The 27,424-nt window shown below is 43.5% G+C and overlaps 1 protein-coding gene across 2 annotated transcripts in view; it reads left to right on the forward strand.

Annotated features, from left to right (window-relative positions):
- Positions 1–3,497: 3,497 nt before the first annotated feature.
- Wdfy2 (WD repeat and FYVE domain containing 2) overlaps positions 3,498–27,424 on the forward strand; it is a 129,583-nt gene continuing 105,656 nt past the window's right edge. Inside the window, exon 1 of one of the 2 annotated variants that reach the window (XM_028758742.1) lies at positions 3,498–3,865. In XM_028758742.1, the coding sequence (XP_028614575.1) occupies positions 3,729–3,865 (137 nt within the window). In that variant the 5' untranslated portion in view covers positions 3,498–3,728. The remainder of the gene's footprint in view (positions 3,866–27,424) is intronic. The other variant, XM_028758741.1, reaches the window with a different exon arrangement.

Here is a 27,424-nt window from a genome sequence, read left to right on the forward strand (position 1 = left end):
CACACACACACACACACACACACACACACACACACACACACACACACACACAGAGAGAGAGAATGAATAAAGATAAAACAAAGTAAAACAAAGAAACCCAAACAATAAGATAATCCCCCGCCCTTCCCCCACACAAAGAAATCAGAAAGCACCTTCATGGCAGTTCCCAGAACACCTGAGTACAGAATAAGCAAAGATACTGGTCTAACACAAGCATGCATTAACAGTGGAAAATCCAGCAGCCCAGACAGGCCTTCCTTGAGGGAGGAAAAAAGATGAGAACCACTCCTCCTGCTGGAGGTCCCACTTCCACACTGCCTTCAATCTTCCCATGAGCTCTCTATTGAGCGTTTTAAACTGGACTTGGTGTGCTCTCCACATTTAAAACACTTGAAAACATGTTCTACAGTACTCAAGCCATCCTCCTAAAAAAAAAAAAAAAAAAAAAATGGATACAGTAGTTAAGGGAGAGGGTCTAGGAATTTACATTTTCAGAAATTGCCAGGCCTTCTGGTGGAGTCAGGCTTCAAATCCATCAGACCTTAGAGTTTCCACTTGTTTGTTGCTATACTTGGGGTTTGGTCCAGGACTTCCAGTAAGCTAGCCTAGCACTCTGTCATCAAGCCCCAGTCTCCACCAAACCTTTCTACTGAGGGAGCTCACACCGCTGCTTAAAGGAATGGGACAGGAAGAAGGCAGAATGCAGCTTTTCTTTTCTCTTCTCTCCGTTCTTTATTTCTTTTCTTTTCTTTCTTTCTTTCTTTCTTTCTTTCTTTCTTTCTTTCTTTCTTTTTTTTTTTTTGGACAAGGTTTCTCTGTGTAGCCTTGGCTGTCCTATAAATCATTCTGTAGACCAGGCTGGCCTTGAACTCACAGAGATCCACTGCCACAGCCCAGGCCTTGGGATGTATGTTTTCTAGTGTTCTTGATTGAAGAAGCATGACTTATCATGGTGCTTGTATACTGTAGAGATTTTGAAAGCATGTCTTCTAGTTGCCAATATATAATTGAATTGGTAAGAAAACTCAAGTTTCAAACTGAATTCTAAACTGACTTACAAAATGAAAGTCACGGTTATTTTCTTATCCTTAGACTTCTGATGTTTGGAAAGCTGAGGTTTTTACAGCAGGATGATCTGCACTGACTGGTGACCCACGCCCCTTACTCGTAATCCGTTTCCCTCCTTTGTCTTGAGAGAAAGGTATCACTGCTGCTCTTTTTCTTTAAATTCTTCCAATTCCTTATGTCTTTCCCTCATTCTCTGAAACAGTTCTTTGCTAGACACAGGGATTATTCCTCTAAATGAAGAATCTTTGTTTCTTTCTCCTCCTTTTATAGCCATCTTGTAAACTGGCACTAAGATTATCCACCCTTAACTTACAGATGGAGAAGATAGAGCTTACACAGTTTCAGCAGTTTGCTTCAGGACACCTGTGAAGTTCTCATCCCCCATCATATTCCTTTGGTTTGGAACACCAATTCCTCTACCTCCACAGCCCTTTGTATCTTTCTTCAGTTGCCACAGATTTGTCTCTTGCTCCTAAATTTCCACTTAAAGGTTGGTGTAGAGCTATCCATTACTTAACTTCTATTTATGAGTGGCCCACTGCCTCTATGGGTTTCAGAATACCGTATGCAGCTGAATTCCTGGGTTTTTCACTAGATGACTCCAGGGCCCCAGATCCGTACCCAGTCTTTTATTACCAGTTTTGGTTGTGGAATGTGCCTGAAATTATATATATATATACTGTATGCTACTAAAATGGTTTGTAGAGTCTGCTGTGGCCCTTCCTTTCCTTGTCTGACAAGCCTTTCATGATTGACCATCCAAAAGTGAGAAGTTAATCTAAAAGAAGTCATTTTATTCCAATTATTAAAAATAGCCTTGGTAGTAGGTACAAGAGATAGTTTAGCAACTCAAATCACTTGTTAGAGGACCTGAGTTTAAATCCAAGCACCCATACTGTGGCTCACAATAGGTTGTAAATTCAATTTCAGGGGGTTCACCTCTTCTGACCTTGCTGGGCTCCTGCATACATGTGGTACATATACAGACACTCAGGCACACATACACACATACAATATGAAATAAATAAAAAGTAGTCCTCTTGGGACTGTAGAGGTGACTTAGCAGTTAAGAGAACGGGACACTCTTCCAGAACTACATTTGATTCATAGCACCCACTGGGAGCTCACAACTGTCCATAACTCCAGTTCCAGTGATCCAGGCACACACCTGGCGAATGGACATGCATGAACCCAAAACAGCCTTCAGACCGCCTTACTCCTTTCTCTCCCAATTCTGTGTAGCCACTAATTGGATTTGTAAGTTAAATCATAAAATAAATGATCCTTTATGATTGGTTTCTTTCATTTAGCATTTTGCTTTCAAGGTTTGCCTTGCTTTGCTATGCTAATGGACACCACAGATGTTTAGTAATACACAGTTTCTTTTGGACCTGACAGTAGCACAGTGTTTATCCTTTGATGCAATACTACATCCCACCACCCTCAAGAGACTGTGCTATTTTATATCCCAACTGCAGTATATGAAGGAGTTCCAATTTTCTCAAAACCCAGTCAACATTTATCTTCCTTGTTATAGGCATTCTATAGACTACTGTGATTATATTAACTGTCCATTGTTACTGGAAAAGCAAAAATGTTGAATTGCTAGGGATTGGAAACAAGACTGGAAAAAAACACCTAAGTTCAAGTCTGAGTCTTTTAGTCACAACACAAAGAGAAGATTGATACCATGTTCTCTAAACTCCCTCAAAGAAGCTTTATGAGAGTCTCTTCTTTCTCTAGCCCCCATACCTATCTACAACCGGTGGCAGTGTGACCCCGGGAGAAGTCTTGCTTAGCAGGGCATGCTCTTTAGTTCTCCTCCATCGTCCCCCTTACTATTTCTGCCTCTGAATTGGGCAATAATCCACAGAACGCGCTAGGTTTCGTTTGCCCACAGCTCTTCTCCAGGGATGAGAAGTGGGCGTTACTGCTTTCTAGAACAAGAACGTGGAGGATGGAAAAAACTACAACACCCAAGAGTCTATGCGGTGCTGGCAAGAGTAGCTCAACTACGGCCGACAGTACAGCGCCCTCTCCGGTGTATTATTGTTAAAACTTAGAGGTGAGTCATCTGCGCGCATGCACACTCATGTCTCAACTAGTATAGCGTCTATCCTTTCTGCAGGCGCTTTTCCGGTCCGGCTGACGCAGGCTCTTCCCCGCCCCATTCTCAGAGTCTGGAGAGGGTGGGGCTCTGAGCAAGCGCGGTCACAGATTTTTAAGAGGGAGGAGACGAAGCTTTGGGTGTGGAAGGGAGCGTAAAAGACTGCGGGGCGCATGCGTCCCAACAGCGCTGCCCGCCTCGGTGAGTTACAGGTGGCGGGGCGGAAGTGGCTGCTGGGCTGACGTACGCGCATTGGCTGCTAGTGCCCATCCTCCGGAAGTGGGTTGGCCGCCCTGCGGCAGACCCCGCCCCACCCCGCCCCCTGCTACCCGCCCCCTGCTCTCTTAGGTGGCGCCGGCTTGCGGCCGGTGTGGCAGCGGTGTTGGTTCTAGAAGCCGCAGCGGGCACATTTTCTGGACAGTCGGCAGGGCTATGGTCGCCGGCTTCCGAAGGCCCGCTCCGCATCTCAGCCCGATCCTGAGCGGTAGCCAGAGCGTTCTCTTCAGCCAAGTCCCCCGGCGCGTTCGGCTGCTCCCCGGGCGCGCCCCCTCCGATGGCGGCAGAGATCCAGCCCCAGCCACTGACCCGCAAGCCGATCCTGCTGCAGCGGGTCGAGGGGTCTCAGGAGGTGGTCAACATGGCGGTGATTGTGCCTAAGGAAGAGGGTGTCATCAGTGTCTCGGAGGACAGGTACTGACTGCTTGCCCCTGTGCCGCGCGGAGGTCCGGCCCTGGCTTGGTGGGAGTGTAGACCGCACCTACGGATTCAGTTCCGAGCACGGTGGCCTCGGCCTCAGCAATTGGCTCCTGGCGAAGTCCGAGTAGCCCTTGGGTTAACAATGCAGAAGACACCAGACCTGGTCCAGTTTAGGGGATGGGAGGGGCAGAGGGAGGAGCCGCCCGGCTTTGCAGGTGTTTTAGCTAGGAAGACCCTCCATACACGGGGATGATTTGGAGGCGCTGCTAGTTGGTCCCGTTCTTGGTTACCCAAACGAGAAAGGGAACGTATTTTCTTTCTTCCATACGGTTCACCGAATCTGTGCATCTCCAGGACATCTTTCACCGAACTCAAGGACTTGTTAAATTGTGAAGAGAGTAACTTTGGGTTTCTGCGTGTGGTGCCTTGCTTTCCTAAAAGTTTCTATCTTGGAGCTCAAGGGGAAGTGTGTGGAAGTTGCAAGGGATCAATTTTGCAGACAACTGCTTGAGTTCCTTCCCTTTGCCTACTTCCTTTCCGATTGCTTAACTAGCAGAAGTAGCTCTGGTTCTGCCTTCAGTATTCCCTATTGCATTGCGTTTTTGATTTCCAGAGGAATGCTCCTTGAATATAGGAACTAGGATAATATATCTGAAATTACTATTTGGGTAATATCTACAAGCATTTTAAAAACAGTTGTAACATGGTAGAGGTATGTAACTGGGTTTTTAGCTTCAGTCAGGTAGTTAGGTTTTCTTACTATAAGTTGGTACCACGCTGAGGTAGAGTTATTTTGTGACTCTTAAAATTGCAAAGATAGAGCAAAAAGTGTTCACTTTAAAGAAAATAGTCATTTCAGCACCTTCTATAATGTAAATTCAAACATTTTTACCTGATTTGTTTCTTAGGTTCTTGAATATAACTGGGAAGAGTGTATTATATGTGTCTATTACATATCTACATTGGCATCATTCTTGATACAAATGGCACCTGCTTCATTTCCTATGCAGATCTGTGGGGAAACATTGCCGACATGTTATTGGCAGTCAGTCCGGGAAGAACTGAAGACTGACTGACATGGATGTGGGGGCCTTTTGAGATTCATAAAGAAGTCTTATGACAGTGTTTAATTTCTTCCTTTGGTGCAGCATGCTTAGACTGCATTAGACTGTTTCTGGGCTTAACATTTTCGTCAAAGAATTATCTTTTTGGAATATTTTCCATAAAACATATTGAAGGAATATATTGATAAATGTCCCTTTCCAGTACTAGAGATGATGAAATTGATTCCCGACCTGTAAACAATTAGTAGGTTTATTGAATCCAGTCGGAGGAGGAGAAGGTTGTCCAGACCTCAGCTCCGTCATTGTAGGTTAGAACCATCTGCTTCCCATTTCAGTGTGCTTTCCTCGGGGGAAACAGCTTTAGTGGAGGTACTAGTCAGTGTCTAGAGAAGCTAAAGGATATGTGCAAGAAGGTGAAGAGTAAGTTTCAGTTCATCGTAGCACAAAGGAAGTGCAGTCTTTAAGGATCTTTCACTTTCCTGGTTTGCAGTGTACATAACAGAGTATATCTTACTGTGGAGTTACTATGAAACTGGCCCCTACAGTAATTCTGGGTCCTTGTCTCTGTAAATTTTATTACTCAGGTTGACAAGTCTGTGCTTCTTTGTGTCAGTCAACCATGAATGTAGCTGTTTAAGGCAATTTTAGTTACGGTTTTCCCTAAAAGAAAGAATTGATCTGCGTTCTTGCTTTTCAAAGGCAATGTTAGTGTCACTTGAAATAATGCTAGAGATAGGAAGATAGAATATTGATTTTTACCAACACTTACAAAACCATTACCATTAGCTGCTTTGCCAGTTCGTTTCTGAGCCATGAGGGTCAGCTACACATAGTGTGCTATAGCATTGCACTTCTGAAATCCTAGTTCCCCTTCTTCATTCGGACTCATTATAGCCTTTATCCGTACCATTGAAGAAGCTTAATATTTTTTGTTTTAAACAGTGATATACCTATGTTATGTCTGCTTTGTCTTCTGTGAATTCTCTAGAGAGTGTTGTGTACCTTATTGACTAGCGATCTACATTGTACCTGGCACAGTACCTGAAAATCCAGCACTTAACTATTCTGGATTAATTGATGTTTGTTGAGTGAGTATTTGGATGACTTGTGGAAACCTTATGTAGACAAATATATGTCTGTGGGCAAAGTATTGGACTAGGTGGCCACGGTAAAACTGAGAATCCAAGCATTGCTTCAGTCATTCTATCAGACAGTAAAGTTCCTAGTGTGTTCTCATCTTGTGTGAGTGTATATGCGTGTGTGTGTGTGCGCGCGCACATGCGCGTGTGCATGACAGTGATGAAAATAATAACCTAGTCTCTTCAAGGTGCTCACAAAGTTGAATAGCAGAAATTTTAGAGTGTAGGTTTTGTTTTGTGTATGTGTGTGGTGCTAGGGATGAAATTCTGAAGTCTGGGCATATTAGGCAAGTACTCTACCACTGAGTCACACCCCAGGCCAAGATTGTTATGTAATAAAACCGTTACATTTAAGATAGAGTGTTGAAAAGAGAACTTTCTGATGGGGACGAGTGGCTGGGCTCCACAGCCCCGTCACTCTCTAACTCTCCTCTCCTTTGGAGGATTGTTACACTTGAAGTACATTTTCATTCACAGCCTTCTCTCACTAGTGAGCTGGTGGTTTTCAAATCTTCCAGCTGAAGAGTAGGCGAAAGAAACCTTTGGCTTCACGTTCACTGTGGTCCAGTTGGGGCCACTTGGAACTTTATTTGATATCAAAGGAGGAAACATAGAGAAAATAAGAACTATAAAAACAAACTGACTTGCTAGTGAAGCTTTCTGCCCTACTGCAGAACTATTCCCAGAACTCACGGCCTTGCAGAGGCTTTGGCTGTAACTAGGTTCTAGTTACAAAGGCTACACCAAAATGTGGAATCTAAGTTCCCTCATTTCCCTGCTTCTTTTTAGGCTGCCCTTTCTAGGCTAATGGTGTTTCAGTGGTCCCGTGTAAGAGTTTCATCTGGGTCGGAGAGATGGCTCAGTGGTTAAGGGTAGTTGCTGCTCTTGCAGAGGATCCTGGCTTGATTCTCAGTACCCACATGATGGCTCACTACTGCCTATGACTCCTGTTCCAGTGGAGAAATGGATCTGGTGCACATGCATGCAGGCAAAACACTAATACATACAGAATAAAAATAAATAGCCAGTCAGTGGTGGGACACGCCTTTAATCCCAGCACTCTGGAGCCAGAGGCAGGCAAATCTCTGAGTTTGAGGCCAGTGTCGTCGAGAATGAGTTTCAGGACAGCCAGGGCTACACAGAGAAATCCTGTCTTGAAAAACCAAAATAAATATTTAAAAAGAGGAGAAAAGTAGGTTGAAAAAAGAGTACCATCTCAGACCTATGTGCTCTGTTTTGATCAAGATTTTGTAATTTACAAGGGATGTCTTGTTTAGTAGAGCCTTAGGTGAAGAAAGCCAGGAGGAACCTCTGTCCAGGTATGACACAGCCCTGTCAGATGCTTCTCTTTGGTTTTAGGTTTCTATTGCTGTAATAAAGACCTCAACCCAAAACAACTTGGGGGAAGATAGGGTTTATCTGAAGCATGAAGTCAGGACTAGGACCTGGAGGTAGCAATTAAAGCAGAGGCCGTGGAGGAGTGCTGCTTACTGGCTTGCTCTCCCCAGAGATTGTTCAATCTGCCCACAGTGGGCTGGGCCCTTTTACACCAACCATTAATTAAGAAAATGCCATCACAGAGTTGCCCGCAGGCCAGTCTGGTGGAGGCATTTTATCAATTGAGATTCTCTTTTCCCAGAAGATCCTAACCTGTGTTAAATTGACAAACTAATCAGCACCCCTTTCTAGGATCATTAGATACATTAGATACCCAGGACAGCTATCTTGCCATCCAGAGTCTCTGTGGTTAGGAGTAAGGTAAGACTGGGGCGGCCTATGCTAGGAGGGCTCCGTCCTGAGTGTTGCCGTGCTGCGGGGAATCTGGAGGACGAGTGGCTCCAGGAGTAACTAAAGCAAAAATAAAGGGGGGGGGGAATTTACAGAAACACCTGGGTGCAAGCATTTGGAATTCTTTTCCTGGTTAAACAGACTTGTGGAAACGGGTGGGCATGTGAGAGGGAACCTGAGGGAGGGTGGCCTAGTTTGATTCCTGCCAAAACACTGTGCCAAAAGTGTCTTGGGGAGGAAAGGTTTTATTTGGCTTACTGGTCCAATCACAGTCCGTTATCCTAGGAAGTCGGGGGACAAGCTCCAGACTATAACGGAAGCAGAGGCTTACTGGCTTGTTCAGCTTGTTTTCTTACACAGCTAAGGACCACTTGCCTTGGGGTAGTACTGCTCACAGTGGGTTGGGCCCTTCCCCATCAATCATTAATTAGGAAAATGCCACATAGACATATGTCTATAGGCCAGTCTGATGAAAGCAGTTCCTCAATTGAGGTTTCCTTTCCCCAGTTGACCTTAGTTTGTGTCAAGTTGACCAAAACCAACTAGCACAGAGAGGTTAAGTACTGGAAAGGGGACTTTGGGGAACTCCCTCAGACTTTGACTATCGAGACCCAGGCTTTTCAGCAGCATCCTTAGGGTAGAACTCACGAATAATAAGGGTCAGATTTACATCCCTGTAGAAGGAAATCTGATGCCCAGTGGCTTGTACAAAGGACCTTGTCAGTTCCTTAAGTGAACTCCCGACTCTGAGTTGTAATTGCTCGAGTTTCCCTAAACAGATACTTAAAACTGAGCCTCAGAGAAACTTAGCAGCTTGCCCTAGGCTGGGATAACCGGTCTTCCTGGGATGGAGATGCCAATGAGCTGGGACTAGAGAGGAGTTTTATTTCTGTCTTTAAAGCTTTACACTTCTAAATCTCTCAACTGTTGTGTTTCTAAATGGCCTTATGATAGGATAAGTGCAGGGGGTGTATCTCTGATGGACCCATGCCAAGATGTGCCACCAGCGATCACACCATGCAACAGATCTAGAGCAAGAGGTTTAGGTGAGGGGTGGGGGCCGGGAGTGGGGACGTGAATGAGAGAGGAGATAGAGACAGACAGACTGACAATATGAATTAGACAGGGGGAACGAGAGAGGGAAAGGGAAGGAAGGGGGGAGAGAGAGAGAGAGAGAGAGAGAGAGAGAGAGAGAGAGAGAGAGAGAGGTAGGGAAGGGTAGGTGTGTCAATCAATCTGTGGTGTGGTGGTGGGGCCTTTTATGTATTGCACCTGGTGGTGGCTGGCGATGACATAAGCTGAGTCACTGAAAGGCAGGTTGGCAGAGCATCTAATTTACAACACCTTAATTACTTAATTTTATTTTGAAAAGATAGGTTAGACTTTTATTTCATCGTATAAATTATAGTATTGGCTCATTTGCTACTAATTCTTTCATTGTGAAGTGAAATTGCACTAATGCTTACATCACAGTGATGGAGTTTTATGTACTCTGTGTTCTGTGATACTTGCATAAAAATTTCTGGAAGGAGTTCAAGTCACAGTTTTTCCTACAGTTGAAGTTGTGAAAGTTGAGAACTTCTTAGATGGGTTGAAGTTCAAACTAATTTTTGACTATGTGAACTCTATTTAATGGCATAAAATTAGTGAACTTTCACCTCTGCACTAGATCTATCATTTCAGATCTGCACTAGAGCTCTATCATTCGGCACTAATACTCCTGCTTTCGAGTCCCAAAGGAGTGTACTTCATGGGATTGTTGAAAGTGAGGTCTTTACTCTGCATTCAAACCAGGCCCCGGAGTCTGCAGATGGGCTGCTGTGGCCCTGAGGTTGGCAGCAGGATGACTCTAAGATCTTCGTGGGAAAGAGCTCAGGGCCTCAAGACTGCTGACAGCTCTGAATTTCTTCTATATTGTGGAACCAGATTTTCTGTAGGACTGTACAGATTCTAATCACTGGAATTGCAACACTGGAAAGTGCTAGGCTGGCACTTCTGACACTCCTGGCATGAATGATTTTTGAGACTGTGATGCATACCCCTAAAACAGAAGAGAAAGAAGAATCCAGAAGATACTTGAGAGAGATAATCGTGTCCAAGCAAAGGAGATCAAAACTTTGAAAAGCAATCCTTCTTTTTATTTACACAGTATCTTCCTTCTAACAACTGTTTTTGCTTTGCCTTTTGGCATAGAGAGAGGACATTTTTTTTGTCTTGATGTCATTAAACAAGAGTTGGAAGGAGTGGGGATGTAGTTCAGTTGGTGGGAGCCCTGGATCCACTGGCGAATAAAGTTCAAATAAAGTGGGTGTGGTGGCGCATACTGTGGTCCCTGCCCCTTCGAGATGGAAACAAGAGGAAGCTCAGGGTCAGCCCTGGCCATGTTTGGAGTTTGGAGGAAATTAAGCCACGTTATGGCATTAGAAGTTAGCAGATTATGATTTCAGACAGAAGTATTTATGTGCACTGTAGCACTAAACTAAATAGTATACCGTGTATACTTGCTTACCTGAGATATAAGGACCACTCAGGGGCCCTTCTGCATACCTATACAGTTAGAATTACCAGTCTGTTGAAGGGGCAACATTTTGTATGACTAGGTCTCCTGAGGAGAGTGCTACACATAGAAATCAGCCTGACTTCCTGGTGCAACTTCTACAAGCCATTTCAGTGACTTTTTTCCCATCCAGAGGCAGGTGGCCTCTTGGTTCATATGCTTCACTTAATCATTAGTAGAAATTAATCCAGGGTTCTGAGAAATAGCCAGTAAGTTCACAAGAGCAAAGGAGGTTGCCTCCTTGTCCTCTGGAGCATTTGCTGCTGTGCGCCCTTCTGTTTTTGATTTAAAATTCTTGGAAAAGAGCTCGAGCCAAGTCCATTTCCCCTCCCACTCAGACTGAATCTCTTCATCCTGGAAAAGGAGGGCATTTGTGTCTCAGAACCACTTGGTGCCCTTGGGGTGCCTGGATGAACAGAGAGCCCTGTAGTCACCTCACCCTGAGATAACACGTGAGGAAGGATCCTGGGAGGAGGAAGTGAGCTGCATGCTTGTGTGAAATTGTCCCCGGTTTGTGGAACAGCTGGCAAGCAGTGCTTTGGAGCTTTTGGACAGCAGTGGTTATTCTTGGCAGCATTCTTCCAGATGTATTTGTTTTGTTTTGGTGCCTAATATCCAGTTGAACAGGATTCACTACATTTCTGCTTTTAGATTTAGCCTTAAGTTTCAAGTAGTGAACATTTAGTTCTGGGTAGCTTGCTAGCACTCAGTCAGCACCTGGGTGGGCAGAGTATTGTTTTGGAAAAACTTTTTAGCCACAAATCAATTTTTAGCACCTCTTTCTGGCCCCTATCTCATCCCTCCCTCAAAGAACTGGAGCAGGGAGTCATATCGGAGCCAGCTCTGCTCTGACCTTGGCATTTCCTGAGTTTCCATGCTGTGAGCTGGTGGCCTTCTCATATGACAAGCACACTGACTTTCTGCTCTGTCTTAGTTCTTCTGAAATTCTGACCACATGCCTTTTGATTAATTTCCTAACCCACTAATGGTTTGGGAAGCAGAGTTTACAGTTCAGCTCTGGAGGAGCTCCTGCCCAGGTCTTTTCTCTGCCTTTGTAGTTTTTAGTTTAGTGGGCTTTTTTAAAGAATATGAAACACAATCAGGTATGGTCATGTATGCCCTTAATCCCAGCACTCTCCAGGCAGAGATGGGTGGATTTCTGTGTGTCTGAGGCAGGCTGGTCACATAATGAGTTCCAGGTAAGCAGGGGCTGTGTAGAAAGACCCTGTCTCAAAAAACAAAACAAAACCCCAAAAGATATAAAATACAGTTTAACTTGAGGGTTTATACCCTGTGAGTCAATGCCTACTCCTTGTCTTTCTTGGACCAAAGCCCTACTAGACTACCTTTTATCCCCGGTCTTCCCTGCCTTTCTGAAATTCCCACTGTAGTTCTGGAATTAATCCAGTTTGAATGGAAGTGAAGTTCACAAAAAGCTGAGAATGCAGCAAGCCTGGTAGTTGTTTGAGTGGCCTTTTGGCTTCCTGTGGTATGTTTCCTTATTACTGACTTGGTACCTGAAAGATGATGCATGCCACCTAATTGTGGATGTCACTGCTGACCTCTGTCCAAGGAAACTCTTCTTCATAGATGTGCAGATCTATCTATGGTGTGATGCTATGGAAAGATTGTAGTGCATTTTCTTGTAACTGTACTTTTTAAAAAAATTGAAAATAAAACTATTTTCCTACAGAATATTCTGATTATAGTTTCTCCTTCCCCATCTCCTCCTAGGTCCTGTCCACCTTCTCACCCTTCTAACTCCAGGCCTTTTTTTTTTTCTCTTAAGAAAACAGCATCTTTAATTTTTAATGGCCAACTTAATTTTAAGCCATCATAATAATTCTTCTGCAATTTTTTATCTTGATAACATAGTTATCACTTCTATAAAGAATGACTGCTCATAGCACAGTGTTTGTTGGGTTGTCTCCTTTTTATCTCTAACTTTATTATTTGGATCCCTGGTTTCTTTCTTTTGGTTAATTTGGCTGAAGATTTTCCAGCATTGTTAATCTTTCCAATGGTCTCTGTTTCATTAATTCTTTGTATTGCTTTTTGTTTGTTTGTTTCAATTTCATTAAGCTTATTCCTAACTTTGATGATCTCTTCCAGACTACTGTATTTGAATATTCTTTGTTTTGTTTTTATATTATTAAATTATTTACTTGAAACCCATTTTTTTTGATGTAGGTCCTTGTTGTATCCCATAGGTGTTTACATTTTATTCAATTCTAGGAATTTTTAAATTTTCTTCTTGATTTCTTCTTTTATCCAATTGTCATTTTGTAGTGTTGGTAGGTTTCTTTGTGTAGCCCTCTAACCTGGAACTCGGTCTGTAGACCAGGTTAGCCTTGAACTCACAGAGATCTGCTTGAGTCTGCCTCCCAAGTACTTGGACTAAAGGTGTGCGCCATCACTGCTTTGCTGATTTCCATGAGTTTATATATTTAAGTTTTGTTGCGGTTGATACCCAGCTTCATTTCATTGAGGTCGGATGAAATGCAGGGTGTTATTTCAGTTTTCCTATATTTGTTGTAATCGTTTTGTGTCCCACTATGTGGTGGATTTTGGAGAAAGTTTGTGGGCTGCTGAGAAGAATGTGTTCTGTATTATTGAGTGGAATGTTCTGTAGGTGTCTGTTAGGTTCATTTGATTTGACGTCATTCAACTCTGGAGCTTCCCTGGTTAGGTTTTTCTAGATGACTGTCTGTTGGTGAGATCCAGGTATTGAAATATCCACTTATTACTGTGTTGGTATTGGGGTGTGTGTGTGTGTTTGTTTAAAAAGTCTACTACAGTCTCTTATGAAATTGGGTGTTTTGGTTGGTGCATATGTATTTAGACTTCTAATATCTTGGTGGATTTTTTTCCTCTAATGAAGCTAAAATGTCCCTCCTTATCTCTTCTGACTAATTTTGTTTGAGGTGTATTTCATCAGGTACTAGAATAGCTACACCAACTTGTTCCTTTACTTGGAATACCATTTTCCATTCTTTTATCTTAAGGTGGTGTCTGCTGTTGATAGTGAAGTATGTTTCTTAGGAACAAAAAAAAAAAAAAAAAAAAGTGGGTCCTATTTTCTAATCCAAACTGATAGTCTATGTATTTTTACTGGCGAATTGAGACCATTAATATTCAGAGTTACTATTGAAAGGCACGTGAATTGTCTGGGTTGGTGTTTTTGTTTTTGTTTTTTTAACTTCTAGGCATGACATAACCAAGGACATTTCCAACTATTGGCCAAGGACACAAATCTTGGTTCCTGTTCCTAGATCTGCTTGACCAGTTTCTATCTCCCATTCTTTTCATTGATGTCTTCTTGTATCACACACTTCATTGTACTTTTTGAGACAGAGTCTCTCATTGAACCTGGAATTCACTGATTGGCTAGAATGGCTGGCCAGTAATTTTCAGGAATCCTCCTTTCCTACCTACCCAGCTTTGGGATTAGTAATTGTGTTCTGCTAAGGCAGACAAGCATAGGGGACAGTTTAGTATGCTAGGGCCTCAGTTTGGGTTATGCACACTCCTTCTCTTGTACTAATGCACTTGGTAGCCTACTTTTCACTTACCAAGTACTATATTCACTCATTCCCCTCCAAACAATGCATCTGACAGCTTCAGAAGCTCCTTAGTCTCCTGCCTGCATCAGGTACATACATGCCATTTCTCAGCAATAGCGTCAGTTTTTCTAACCCTGATAACAATCAAGTTTGCAGTTTCTATTCAAATATATTCTCAGCATATCTGGGTGTGAATACTAGGAGGGCTAATCTAGTCCAAACTAGTTTGAAGTGTAGGTGTGCAGTAAAGCAAACTGTGTTCTCTAGTAGCATTTTTGGGAGAGTCACCCCTTTACCTTTTTATTGCCTATACATAACTGCATGCATATGTTAAAATCAGGTGCATTATAGGAAGGGGTATGCACAGTAAGAAAAGGGAGTATAAGACCTAATCTATCAGTAATGGTAGAGAACCACCCAAACGATGTCCCTTGCTAGAACCAGCCCCCCTTTCTCTTTAGACCCCATAAAAAGAGACCCCAGGCAATAGCCTAGGCCCTAGAATAGCCTCATTCCTGTGGCCTGCTATCAATCTTGACAATGTGTCTTCTTTAATCTATACTATTGTTTTGCTCCAAATGAAGTTCCCTTGCTTCTTCTGCAGATCTAAGTGTGTCCTTATTTTCAAGTCTTTGGGTGGAGGTGCTATGTTTAAAGAGACCATCTATTAGTTATCTTGAAAATTTATTGAGATGCCAGGTGTGGGATACCTGCCTATAAGTTATTGGTCAGGGAAGCCCTAGACGTACCTCAGCCTATTGCCATAGCTCTTGATCACCCACTGGAACTAGATGGAAAGAATCCTACTGCTGAAGATACAACACACTGGTTGTAGACATATAGAGAAACCAAATTGGAACTGACCTGAGAACCTCCTCTGTTGGCTAGCTATCCTAGTGCTGGAAGGTAGGTACTATCTGGCCATGTGAGGAGAAGAGGCAGTATCCATGATACTGCCCATTGATGAACGGACCTGCTAGGCAAGATGTGCCTACTGGTGCAGTAGTGGCCTGGCTGATAGAGTGAGGGGTGGCTAACCAACCACCTTTGAATTGGATTTGAGGTCTGCTCCACAGGAAAGAATTCTTTTACCTTGTACTGTAATTCTGTTCAAAGGCCCTAGAGGGGAGCATATTGTTGTTGTCTTGCTAAATGGGCATGTTTCAAACTGCCTTCTAAATATTTATGTTTATACACATAGATGAGTGGCTGCTGCCCTCAGCCTTGGCCAGAGAAGCTTCTCTGTAGTGCTCAGCAGTTAATGCAGAGACCTCGTAACTAGTCAGAGTGCTGAGAATTAAGTGACTACTTGGTCCTTATCCATATGTAGGAAATCTGTGTTTCACATCTCTTCCCCCCTGGCCAAGTCTCAAGGAACATCATAGAAAACGAGGGGAGAGAAAGAGTGTAAGAAGAGCCAGAGGGTGGGGAGGGGTGCCGTGTAACACTGTCTTCTCGAGCTGACATGGCCACTGCACTTATGAGCTCACTGCAGCTGTGGCTGTCTGCACAAAACCAAGCCAGCAAGATCAGTCAGTGTTCAATGCAGCAGCACTAATTAGACTCCATGGATTACAGAGAGGGGGAGGGGGAGGATGTGTAATGGGTATGTGTGTGCACCCACACCTCACTGGGGAGACAGGAAGATGGATCTCTGTGAGTTTGAAGCTAGCCTGGTCTACAAAGGGAGTTCCAAGACAGCCAGGGCTCTGTTATACAGAGAAACCCTGTCTTGAAAAACGAACAAACGCCGGGCGGTGGTGGCGCACGCCTTTAATCCCAGCACTTGGGAGGCAGAGGCAGGCGGATTTCTGAGTTCGAGGCCAGCCTGGTCTACAGAGTGAGTTCCAGGACAGCCCGGACTATAAAGAGAAACCCTGTCTCGAAAAACCAAAAAAAAAAAAAAAACGAACAAACAACCCCCCAAATGATATATTGTTTAAATTATGACATTGCCAAAGAATAAATAAAAGGTATTCTTTTAATAAAGAAAAAAGAAAGTTCCTTAAGATTGCCTTGATGCATGTGGTGTCAAATACATGCATTCAATGTGTGCTGAACTAGCAGCTCAGTCTTCATGAGGGCACTTGAGTAAGTTCTGGGGGAAGCTGCTGGAGCACATGACTTGGCGCTGCATTCTGACTCTAATGCAGAGTCTACAGTGTTTTATTATCTTCCCAGGAAAAGTCCTTTTGTACCACTGAGGAGTCACAGATGGATTTGAATTGTGGGCACATATAGTCCTTCACACTTTCTTCTTACTCTTTCCCCAAGTCCAGAGGGTCCATTAAAATGGTCAATGTAAATCCCCCTCTGTGAAAGGTTGGTTGGCTTTTGAGGTGGGGAATGTGTCATCTGTTTGGTTATTGCTGTGATAATACACTTGACTGAAAGACAAAGGACAGAGACAGGCCTTATTTGGCTTTCAGCTTAAGACAGAACACTGTCTTAAGCGTGAGGAAGATATGGTGTTGGGAGCCAGAACTGGCCACACCTCATCTGTGGTCCCAAGCAGACGTGAATGCTGGCACTCAACTCTGTCCTCTCTTCTCCACTTTCTATTGAGCTTAGGACCCCAGCCTATGAGGTGGTGCTGCCCACATCCAGAGTGATCTTACTCCTCAGTTAAATCTTTCAGAAAACCCCAAACAGACATCCCAGAGGTGTGTTTCCATGTCGATTCTAAATCCAGCCAGGTTAACATGGCATGGGCCCCCTCATCTCACTAGCGGAGGGCTAGCTGTAGCCTCCAGTTCAGCTCAAGAATTGTGTAATTATTGCTGTCTGTGTAAAAAGAATTCTTTTAAATAGAAATATAAACAGTGAATTAACCCAGCAGCTGTATTTCTTTACCTTGCTAGTCCCCAATAGCCACACAGAGAAACCAAGATTTATTTCAAGCTGCATATCAATACAGAACAGTTCAATGATCTATAGTAACCCCTATGCTAATCTGGCTCCTCCCAGCCCCATCCCATGATACTTGCATATTACTATTGATATGACTCTTGGGGCTTCAGTTGTTTTTTCTCATGGTGTCTTCTTAGACCTTCTCTTGTAATGGATCTGAATCCTCACTCCCTCCCTCCTTCCCCTGACTGGTGGAAGCTTCTGCTCTATTCTCTCTTCTGCCTAGCCTTTAGGTGATCAGCGTTTATTGATAAGGCAGAGAATAAAGGGTAAGAGTATTTACACAAATAGGACATTCTTAACCTAAGCATTACAGTGCCATGTCTGGATTGAAACAAGATGTGAGGGCAGAGAAATAGTATTCGAATAACACAAAGATAACCTATATATAGTGCACAAAACATGCCTGTGGTCTGTCCCAATGTCTGTGTCATTGTCCTGCCTTAGGGTAACAGTCAACTATCTAATTTATTCCACTGGTGGTAAATTTAATAAGCTTTTGAAAGGGATATCTTAGCTGGGCAGTGGTGTCACAAGCCTTTAATCCCAGCATTCAGGAGGCAGAGGCAAGCAGATCTCTGTGAGTTCAATGCCAGCCTAGTCTACAGGGTGAGTTTCAGGACAGTCAGGGATACACAGAGGTGAAACCCTGTCTCAAATAAACAAACAAACAAACAAACAAACCAAAAACTAAAAAGTCTTCAGCTGTTTTTTTTTCCCTCCCTTTGTGTCCTGATGAGAGTGCTTAGGCACCAAGAGTACCACAGGTAACACCCCAGTTTCCAGTTACTGAGTTCGCTGTAAAGGCCACTCTTGATTTCTGGTTGAGTTCTTAATGATTTGATTCCTCTTTTTAAAATTAAATGCGGTTGTGAATATAGAACTTGCCCTTTAAACCGTCATGGCTTGTTTTCAAGAAGTCCTCTCAAGTCATGAAATTGAAAGTCTAATGAGTGAATCTTGCTATGTTGTTTAGATACTAAATTCTGGGCAGTGAACAGAAAACCCAGCTCCTGTGCAGTTTCTAAATAAGTTAGGGGGTTCCGAGGCTCTGTGGCTCCTTACTCAGCTTACTTATTCTCGTATATAAATGCCCATAAGGCCTCTCAGAGTGCTGTTACTCTAAAGGAGCCAGCACTGCATCAGTGTGGAGCAGGCTTTCAATCAATGTTCAGATAGTCTAGTCAGTCGAGAGCTGTCCAGGTGTGGTAAGGAGTCTCAAAGGGGGTATTAAAGGCCAAGATGCTGATGTCTGGCTATGCAGCTATTGTGGTGATCTTGTCCAGAGGCTGCTCGCCAGTCATCACTGGGTCTGCCTTCCAGACAGGAAGGAGGAAAGCAGAAGGCAGAGGGATCCACCACCTGCACCTGTACTCATTCAGAGCTTTCTGGAAGCTCGGTTTCAGTGACTTCTGCTCACATCTTCTTAACCAGAAGTGTGTGTGAACCCTCACTCACACAAGGCTGGCCCATGCGCCCTCAGTGTAATTTGGTGGGAAAAAGTTTTGAGAAGAATTTAGATTATTGTTGTCTGTAAAACTGTAAAACTGGCAGGACTTGGGAAGAATAGAATATCTGAACATTTATTGAAAGCCTGCTCCACACTGACAAAGTACTGGTTCCTGTGGAATGACAGCACTCTGAGAGACTCTACAGACATTTGTATTTGAGAAGAAGTAAGCTGAGGGAGGACTCAAAGAGCCGAAAAGGGAGAATTAATTGTACTATTTGTGAAAATGGTCATATAGCTGACATAAGCTAATTTAAAGAACGATGTCTTGAAATCTTAAAATTATAACAGGAAATTTTGGAAAGTATAAGGCACATTCATTTTAAAAAGTCAGTGTTAAAAGCCAGTCTTGTAAATGAAAGCCTGGAGGAAAAGTATTTGTGATATATATTTAAAACTATGATTATTCAAAATAAAGTCCCTATAACTAAATAATAATAAAAACTTAATGTTGCCGGGCAGTGGTGGCGCACGCCTTTCATCCCAGCACTTGGGAGGCAGAGGCAGGTGGATTTCTGAGTTCGAGGCCAGCCTGGTCTACAGAGTGAGTTCCAGGACAGCCAGGGCTACACAGAGAAACCCTGTCTCGAAAAACTGAAAAAAAAAAAAAAAAAACACTTAATGTTACTAAAAATCTGAACACAAAGACATTACAAAAATGTTGGAAATAAATAATTGGATCATTACAACTTCAAAGAAACACTGAACACCACTGAGATTCTGGTCTTAATATATGTTTTTAAAATTTGATATTATCCAGTCTTGTAATGGTCTGAGGAGAAAAGGTCCCGCCATCATTTTGGAGACAGTTGGGCTGCACATACTGACTGAAACATACAGCATAGCCTTCAGCTAGGCATCTTTCAGATGGGTTATCATGGTTTCACATCGTGATTAGGAAAGTGTGAGACAAGCTATGTGTCTGTGAAGGCATGAATAGTGCAATTGTTTGGGCCAGGCAGTTATTAACAAGTTTAGTAATTAACAACAGCATTGTCTATGGGCTATTAAATAATCAGGCTGCAAAATAATGTGTAAGCTGTTTTGTGTCCTTGCTTAAATTCCATGTACACCTAAAAACATGTAGAAGTCTTGTTAATGGTTTTTGTTTGAGACAAGATCTCATTGTATAGTCATGACTAGCCTTGAACTCAGAGATCTGCCTGTCTCTACCTCCCAGTGCTGGAATAGCAGGCATGCGCCACTACTCCCAGTCATTATTGTTCATTGTTGATGCTTATTGTTTTGAACTTTTAAAGTTTTACTTTATGTGCCTGAGTGTTTGGCCTGCAGGTATGTATGAGCTTTGTGTGTGCCTGGTGCCCAAAAAGGTCAGAAAAAGGCATCAGACCCCCTGGGACTGGAGTTACGGATGGTTATGAGCCATATGGGTGCTGGGAACTCTGCAAGAGAAACCTGAGATTTTAACCACTGAACCATCTCTCCAGTTCCATATTTGAAAGTTTTGTTAGGATAAATTGACATGCTTATTTTGCAAGAATAAGTCATCAATTCTTTAATTAGCAATCACCTTTTTAAAGGAAGAGTGTTTGAAAGTAAGAGGACATCAAAGCTTGATTCCTCAAATGTTAGCATGCAGAAAGTGAATTTGTTTTTGTTTTAAGACAGGGGTTCTCTTTGTAGTCTTTGCTGTTCTGGAACTTGCTTGTAGACCAGACCTTGAACATGTAGAGATTCGCCTGCCTCTGCCTCCAGAGTGCTGGGATTAAAGGTGTGTGCCACCACAAGCCTGCCCAGAAAGTGATGCTCTGACTTGCCTTCTGGGAGGGGAGGGGAGCGTGTGGAAGATGTGGTAGAGACAGACTTAAGTTTTCAGAGAAGAGCCATCTTTGTTCAGTTCACCTCACAGTTTTCGTTTCCACTTGAGGTGGGGCTGGAGACAAAGTGCAGTTAACAGACAATTTGCTTTTGGTCATGGTGTTTATCAGAGCTAAGAAAGCAAACTAAGACAACCTACGTATTCAGTTCATTTTGAGACAGAAAGTAGGACTAATTTGTCAGACTGTCATATTGAAAAGACACAGATCTTGGGGGCTTATACATCAAAGATTTATTCTCACCTATGGTCCACCACAGAAATGATAGGCAAATAAGCCATAAGCAACTTGAACAGAGCCTTCCCCCTTGACCAAGAAGAGGGTTTAGGAGCATCTGCATTTCCCAACAGGGACCCTTGTAGGGTGTGGCAGCCAGGAAGGTGATGCTCACTTCGGAGAAAGAAACCACATGTGGACAGCTGCTGTACACATGAAGGCCAGTCACAGGTCTGTGTCCCTGTGATGTTTGTCTCTGAGTGGTGACTTGTGGCATCCTGGACTTCCTCTTTCCTTTCTGACCGTTCCCTTCCCATAATCCTCCTATTCTTTTTATTCTTTCCGTCCGCAGGAACTGTGTCTGCTCTTTCATGATTTCCTTTCATTTCTGCTCTGTCATAAACGAAAAGTCATTTCAGGACTTCCCATTCCTCACCATGGAACATTCACAATAGATCTTTCCCCAGAATCCAAGAGGATGTAGAAAATCTCAATTGCTACTTGAAAACCGCGTCTTAAGAGTCGTTATGCATTACGCCCATAGACATCCTCTACTGAGATATGCAGTCGAGCTGTTGGAGCCCGGAATTTTCCATGTTCAATTCTCTGACTTACTGCTTTAATTTTTCTTCTTTAGTCATCAAGCTGGAAAAAGCTTTTAAAGGGTCTTTACTTTATTTCAGACTGGTTTACAAAAGATGAAGCTGCCTGTATGTTACTTGTTACTCCCCCACCATTATCCAACAGTCTTGATCTGACTGACCATAGAAATAAAATCCTATAATGAAACCAGTCACTTAGACTGCTGTGAAATGCTGTTAGATAAACATCTTTGTGGATATATTTTAGTGTCCAAATGTGGAATGGTTTGTCAGGAGAGGCTACCAGCATTCTCTGAATTCTGCAGGATGTTGAGTCAAAAATGTAGCCCTCCCCCCCACCCCCCCCGGGGTTTATTGCTACATTTTGGCAGCTCTTCCTTAGGCATATCAGATCAGGAGAGTGAACAGGGAAGAGAATTAGTGCTCATGCACACATGCCTCACACTTTGGGCACTGCTTATGTGCTAGTATGGTACTTGAAGAAGTTAGGTCAGTGGATGGCTGTCCTTGTATGGCTGACAGTGGTACTGGTGATAAATTAAGGATCAAGATGGTGCTTACTTGGTCTGTTAATAGCTTCTGAATGCCTTGAGGGCAGGGATTGTATTATGTGCCACTGTGAGCCACAGTGGTGGTACAGGATTGATTTACATGACTTGTAAATTACAGATCTTCCCTGTCTTACAGTGGGATTGTGTCTGCATGCTTATGGGAAAGCACATGAAACTTGACCTGTCTAAGAGCTAGTTTCCTGAAGAACAGAAAACAGGGAAAGGAAGAAAAGAAAGGAACGAGAAACTTACTGGTGCCCATCATTAGTAGAAAATAAAGTCAAATACATTGATTCACTTGAGCTGCCTACCATCCTAGTTCAACACTGCTGATGTGTATCAGCTGTTTCCCAGCATGTTTTTGACCGGGTGCTGCAGTCGCTACCATGGAACGCATGGAGAGAAGGCCAGACTGCAAGTCACTGCCGTGTGAAAAGAGCCAAATTCAAAGTTGAGTTTCTACCACGATTTTCACTTACACAGTTGTTAAGTTGAAACATAAGTCAGAACCCTGGGGACCAGTGGCCGTCTGTAGTTGAGGTGCTTCTGTGACTAGGTGGGTGAGTGGATAAATGAGGAACTCACAGGAGGACCGCCTGCTCCTCAGTTGGGGTCCTGTGATTTGGAAATAGTTAATGGATCTTGCTTTCTTGTTCTTTCCTTGCTCCCTTGCTCTTCCCTTCCCCCTTCTCTCCCCATTCTCTGCCCCGCCCGCCACACCCCCCTCATGGTTGGCCTCTACCCCTCCTCTGCTTCTACTACCCTCTTGACTCCTCTCCCCATGCCCTGAATAAACTCTATTCTGTACTAAAAAAAAAAAAAAAAAAAAGGAAAGAAAGAAAGAAATAGTTGATCTTGTGCATGACTACTGAGTGTTAGAAGAGTTCCCTCAGTGGTAGAATACAGTGTACTCTGTCTGTCCTGTGGGTATGTGAGCCTATCCGTCCCTGCCATCCCAAATGCCACTCTTAGTGTGAAGCATCTGTCCCCAGCAAACCGGCTCACATTCTCAGGGAATGTTGTTGGAATTTCCTCGAACACAGAACATTATAGTTCTACAAAATGGACACTTGCCAGTGGAAAACAGTAAGGACTTAGGGGCCTCCCTAAGGGGACTCTGTGGGAATCCTGGAGGACGGAGCGCTGCTGAAGAGGGACAGGCAGGCCATAAACATTTCCTCCAGCAGTGGTCACTTAGGCTGCTGTGGAATGCCCGTAGGTATTGGTGAACTGCAGAGCTCAAAGGAGGGAGAAGCCAGTGTGCCTTACTTTCATTGATGTTCGCTTGTCTCAGCTGTGACCTTCCACTCATTTGTCACAAGATCATCCTCTTCTGCTGCTACAGGCAAATAGTTAGACTGATTTTTATAGTGATTCTCCCACCCCTTTCTAAATTAGACAGTAGACGTGAGGTTCCTTCACATAGGATTGGGGATGGCTTCTCTAATGCTACTCCATGTATGGTCAGTCTACCTCCAGGCAGAGACGGCTTTATAACTTACACAGACAGAGTGAATGAGCTCTTATGTCTGATAATCTGGGCTGATCTTTCTCACAGGTTCCTTCCTTGTATAGATACACACACACACACACACACACACACACACAGAGGGACATACTCTTGACACAAAATTGACAGCTCTCATTTTAAAGGGAGTAAGGAAGTTTATTCTGGACCATTTTGAGTGACCAAGACCTGGGAACACAGATTTAGGTTACCCCAAATTATATGCTCCAGAGTGCAAACAGTTTCAGGATATTTTACAATCTTATAGAACAAAGGAAGTCGTAAGTCAAGGCAAATGTGTGATACATTGGTGGGTACACCAGAAAGGCAATCATAGCAAGCCTGGGGAAGCTTCTCTTTAAGCCCAAGATGCTCTCTAGTGATGTTTTTAGCTTGGGTTGGTGAAAGTGAGAGGTCTTCTACGTTAAAAGAGTCCAAGTTTTCATCTCTTAGTCACAGGGTACTTCTCCCGACATGGAGGTGGTCAAGGAATGGCTGCTCCGGAAGGGTAGCGCTAGCCCAAGGCAAGGCAGTGAGACCTTGGACCTGCAGCCTTGCAGTCTGCTCACAGTATTGCAGCTCTCTTCTGTCAGTCAGTCTCTGCAGATGCAGATTCTCTTGAGGAGTTCTCCTTCACATTACCCTTCAGTCCAGAAAATGAGTCTAATGCAAGTCTTTTACCAGCTTTTGGGAAAGGGTTCTTTTCTGAAACTGTTAATGTTTCAAAACAAACACTGATCTTCACATTTTACATTTTTTATTAACATGGTGTTTTTTTTTTAAAAGATTTATTTATTTTATGTATGTAAGTACACTGTCACTCTCTTCAGACACACCAGAAGAGGGCATTGGATCCCATTACAGATGGTTGTGAGCCACCATGTGGTTGCTGGGAATTGAACTCAGGACCTCTGGAAGAGCAGTCAGTGCTCTTAACCACTGAGCCATCTCTCCAGCCCTATTAACATGGTGTTTGGGAGAGGGGGAAATGGGTGGTCGAGAGGCTCTGTGCCTCTGCAGATGTGCTAGTCACCTCTGGATCCTGTTTTGGTCAACAGGAGCACAGCTGTGGTCTGAGCTGAAGAATGGTTAGGGAGGTTCCCTCCTAGATGTCCCCTGTCAGAGACTCAGGCAGTTCTTGTTCATCTTAGCCAGGTTATGCTTGTGAGTCAGTCTTTACCCAGAATCTCATGTGGGAAATGTGACATAAGCCTCTGCCCTCTAGTTTCTCTTATCCTGTGACCACACATATTCTGTAAGAGGACAGAGTGGACCCACATGTTCATGTACTTCCTCTTCTGCTCTCCAACGTTCTTCTTACCTCCCAGGTCCCACTGGCTTCAGTGGTTAGATTCATTCTTTTTGAGTAAAGCTTCTCCCCCTCCCCTCTTCCCTGTCTCCCTTTCTCCCTCCCTCCCTTCTTCCTTCCCTTCTTCTTCCTCCTCATCTGCTCTGTAGCATTTCTGACCTGTCAGAAACCTTGCCCAGAAGACCTAACAGTGGGGTTATTTGTATTGAGTTCATAGCTTTTAAAAATAAACCTTCATGGAGGAACAAAATAATCGTGGGAGGCAGAGGGAGGGACCTGGGTGGGAGACAGGAGGGTGAGGGCAAAAGGGGAACAGATTCAAGTATGGGGTAGGGGCAGGAGAGAAACCCAGAGGGCCAAGAGAATGAATGGAAATATATAGCCTCTGGGGGTGGGAGGTGGGGGAAACCCTCTAGAAAGTATCAGAGGTCTGGGAGGTGAGAGACTCTCAGGACTCAGTGGGGGTGACTTTAGCCAAAATGCCCAATAGTGGGGAAAGAGAACCCGAAGAGTCCACCTCCAGTGGATAGACAGGGCCTCAAATGGAGAATCAGGGTTACCAATCCAGAGTCAAAATTTCTGACCCAGAATTGTTTTTGTCTAAAAGAACTACAAGGACAAAAATGGAGAAGAGACTAAAGGAAAGTCGGTCCATTGGCTGTCCTCTGAGAGGCCCTACTAGCAGCTGGTGGAGATGCAGATACTACATCCAACCATGGAACTGAAGTTGGGGATCCTTATGGTTGAATTAGGGGAAGGATTGAAGAAGCTGAAGGGGAGGGTGACCCCATAGGAAGACCAGCAGTCTCCACTAACCAGGACCCCTGGGAGCTCCCAGAGACTGAGCCACTAACCAGGAAGCATGTAGCAGATGTGCCTAATCCTCCAGAGACTTGAGGCTCCAGGGAAGGGGGAGGCCTGGTGGAGGGAGTTGGGGGGAGAACCCTATCAGAGGCAAGAGGGAGGAGGAATGTGATGAGGAATTGTGGGAGGAGGGGACTGTGAGGTGGACAATGGCTGGAATGTAAATAAATAATAAAAGTAACCCTTCATTAGATAAAGGGGAACTGATTACTTTGGAAAACAAACTTAGACATACTTAAGGACTATTTTGATTTGAAGAGTCTTAAGGACTTCATATTTTAAACAGTTTTGAGTAATAAAGTAGAAATGTCTCAGCATTTTGATTAACAGTTTTAAAGGGCATAATGAAGATGACATATTTTTCCATGTTCCCTCAGACACAAATGACTAAGGACAATTTCTCCTGAGCCCTCTCAGATTTCACCAAAATAAGCCGGTAAAGTGTAAATAGAGAAAAACACATTTAAACGTATTGATGTATGTACTATTACTTAAAATAATTTTTTATATTTATTTAGTGACTTTGGGGATAGGAACTTATGTGCCAAAGCATGTGTGTGATGGTCAGAGAACAATTTATAGGAATTGGTTCTCTTCTTCTACTACTCGGGTTCCAGGAATTGAACTTAGGTCATCAGGCTTTGGGGCAAGCACCTTTAACCACTGAATGAGCCCAGCAGAAGACATCATCCTGTAGTGGAAGCTGTGGCAGTTTGAATGAGAATGGACCCCTATAGGTTTTTATGTTTGAAAGTTTGGTTCTCACTTGGTGAACTGCTTAGGAAAGATTAGGGGGTATGGCCTTGTTGGAGGAAGAGTGTCATGGGGAAGGGGGTGTGGGGGTTGAGGGTGTTGGCTTTGAGGTTTCAAGCCCTAGCCAGGCTCAGTCTCATTCTTTCTTCCTGCCATGTACTTCTGGATCAGATGTGAGCTCTCAGCTACTGTTCCAGTACCACGCTTGTTTGATTGCCTGCCATGCTTTCTACCATGCTGGTCATGGACTAACCCTCTGAACCTGTAAGCCAGACCCCCAATTCAATGCTTTCTTTTGTAAGCTGCCTTGGTCATGGTGTCTCTTCACTGCAATAGAACAGTGACTGTTTTAGAAAGGGTTTTACTGCTGTGAACAGACACCATGACCAAGGCAACTCTTATAAGGACAACATTTAATTGGGGCTGGCTTATTGATTCAGAGGTTCAATTCACTGTCATCAGGGTGGAGCATGGGATCTTCTAGGCAGGCAAGGTATGGGAAGAGCTGAGAGTCCCACATCTTCATCTGAAGGCCACTAGAAAACTGGCTCCCACATGTTTAGGAGGAGGGTCTCATTGTGTGTGGTCATTGTGTATTGGTACATGTGCGTAGATGTACCCATATATGTCAAGCTCAAGGGTCACTCTTTTAAAAAATAAGCATTTTAATCTACTCTGTGAGAATTTCATAAGTGTCTTTTCATCATATTCATCCAGTTTCTTCTCTTAATTCCTTTCAGATCCACTCTATGGTGGTTGGATGAGAATGGCCCCATAGACTCATATATTTGCATGCTTGGTCCCTAGTTGGTAGAATTGTATTGGGAAGGATTAGGAGATATTGCTTTGTTGGAGGGGAGTTGTATTATTAGGGGTGGGCTATAAGGTTTCAAAAGCCTATGGCATGCTCAGGGCCACCCCACCCCCTAGCCTGCCACCTCTGTTTGTGGATCAGATCCTTCTCTATGTCCATTAAGGAATAGTGACAGTGTTAACATGGGAGAATGAAGGCAAAGTTTAAAGTGAGGCTGGTTTGGTTGACTAAATTAACTATTTATTTAAGAGGGCTCAGCAACTAAAATCAGCCTGTAAGTGTTAGTTGGCTTCTCTGTAAAAGAGACATTGTGAAGGTCATACAAGACAGCACGCACAAAAATATAGGAGCATCTTCTATGCTACAAGACTCAGCCAAGGGCTTCTTTCTCTTTCTTCACTGGTAAAGCCTAGATTGTTCATTTTGATTGGCGCTTAGCACTTTAGCTATTGACAGTTTAATTTTGTAAATGAAATGTACTTCATTTAATAAATTATGTAGCTAATGTGTGACAGGTCTGAAAGAAAATTGAACAAATTTAGCCCAGTTTTCTTTTCGAGACTCTTCT

Source organism: Grammomys surdaster, unplaced genomic scaffold (assembly GCF_004785775.1).
Source record: "Grammomys surdaster isolate TR1022 unplaced genomic scaffold, NIH_TR_1.0 126219, whole genome shotgun sequence".
NCBI classification, from domain to species: domain Eukaryota; kingdom Metazoa; phylum Chordata; class Mammalia; order Rodentia; family Muridae; genus Grammomys; species Grammomys surdaster.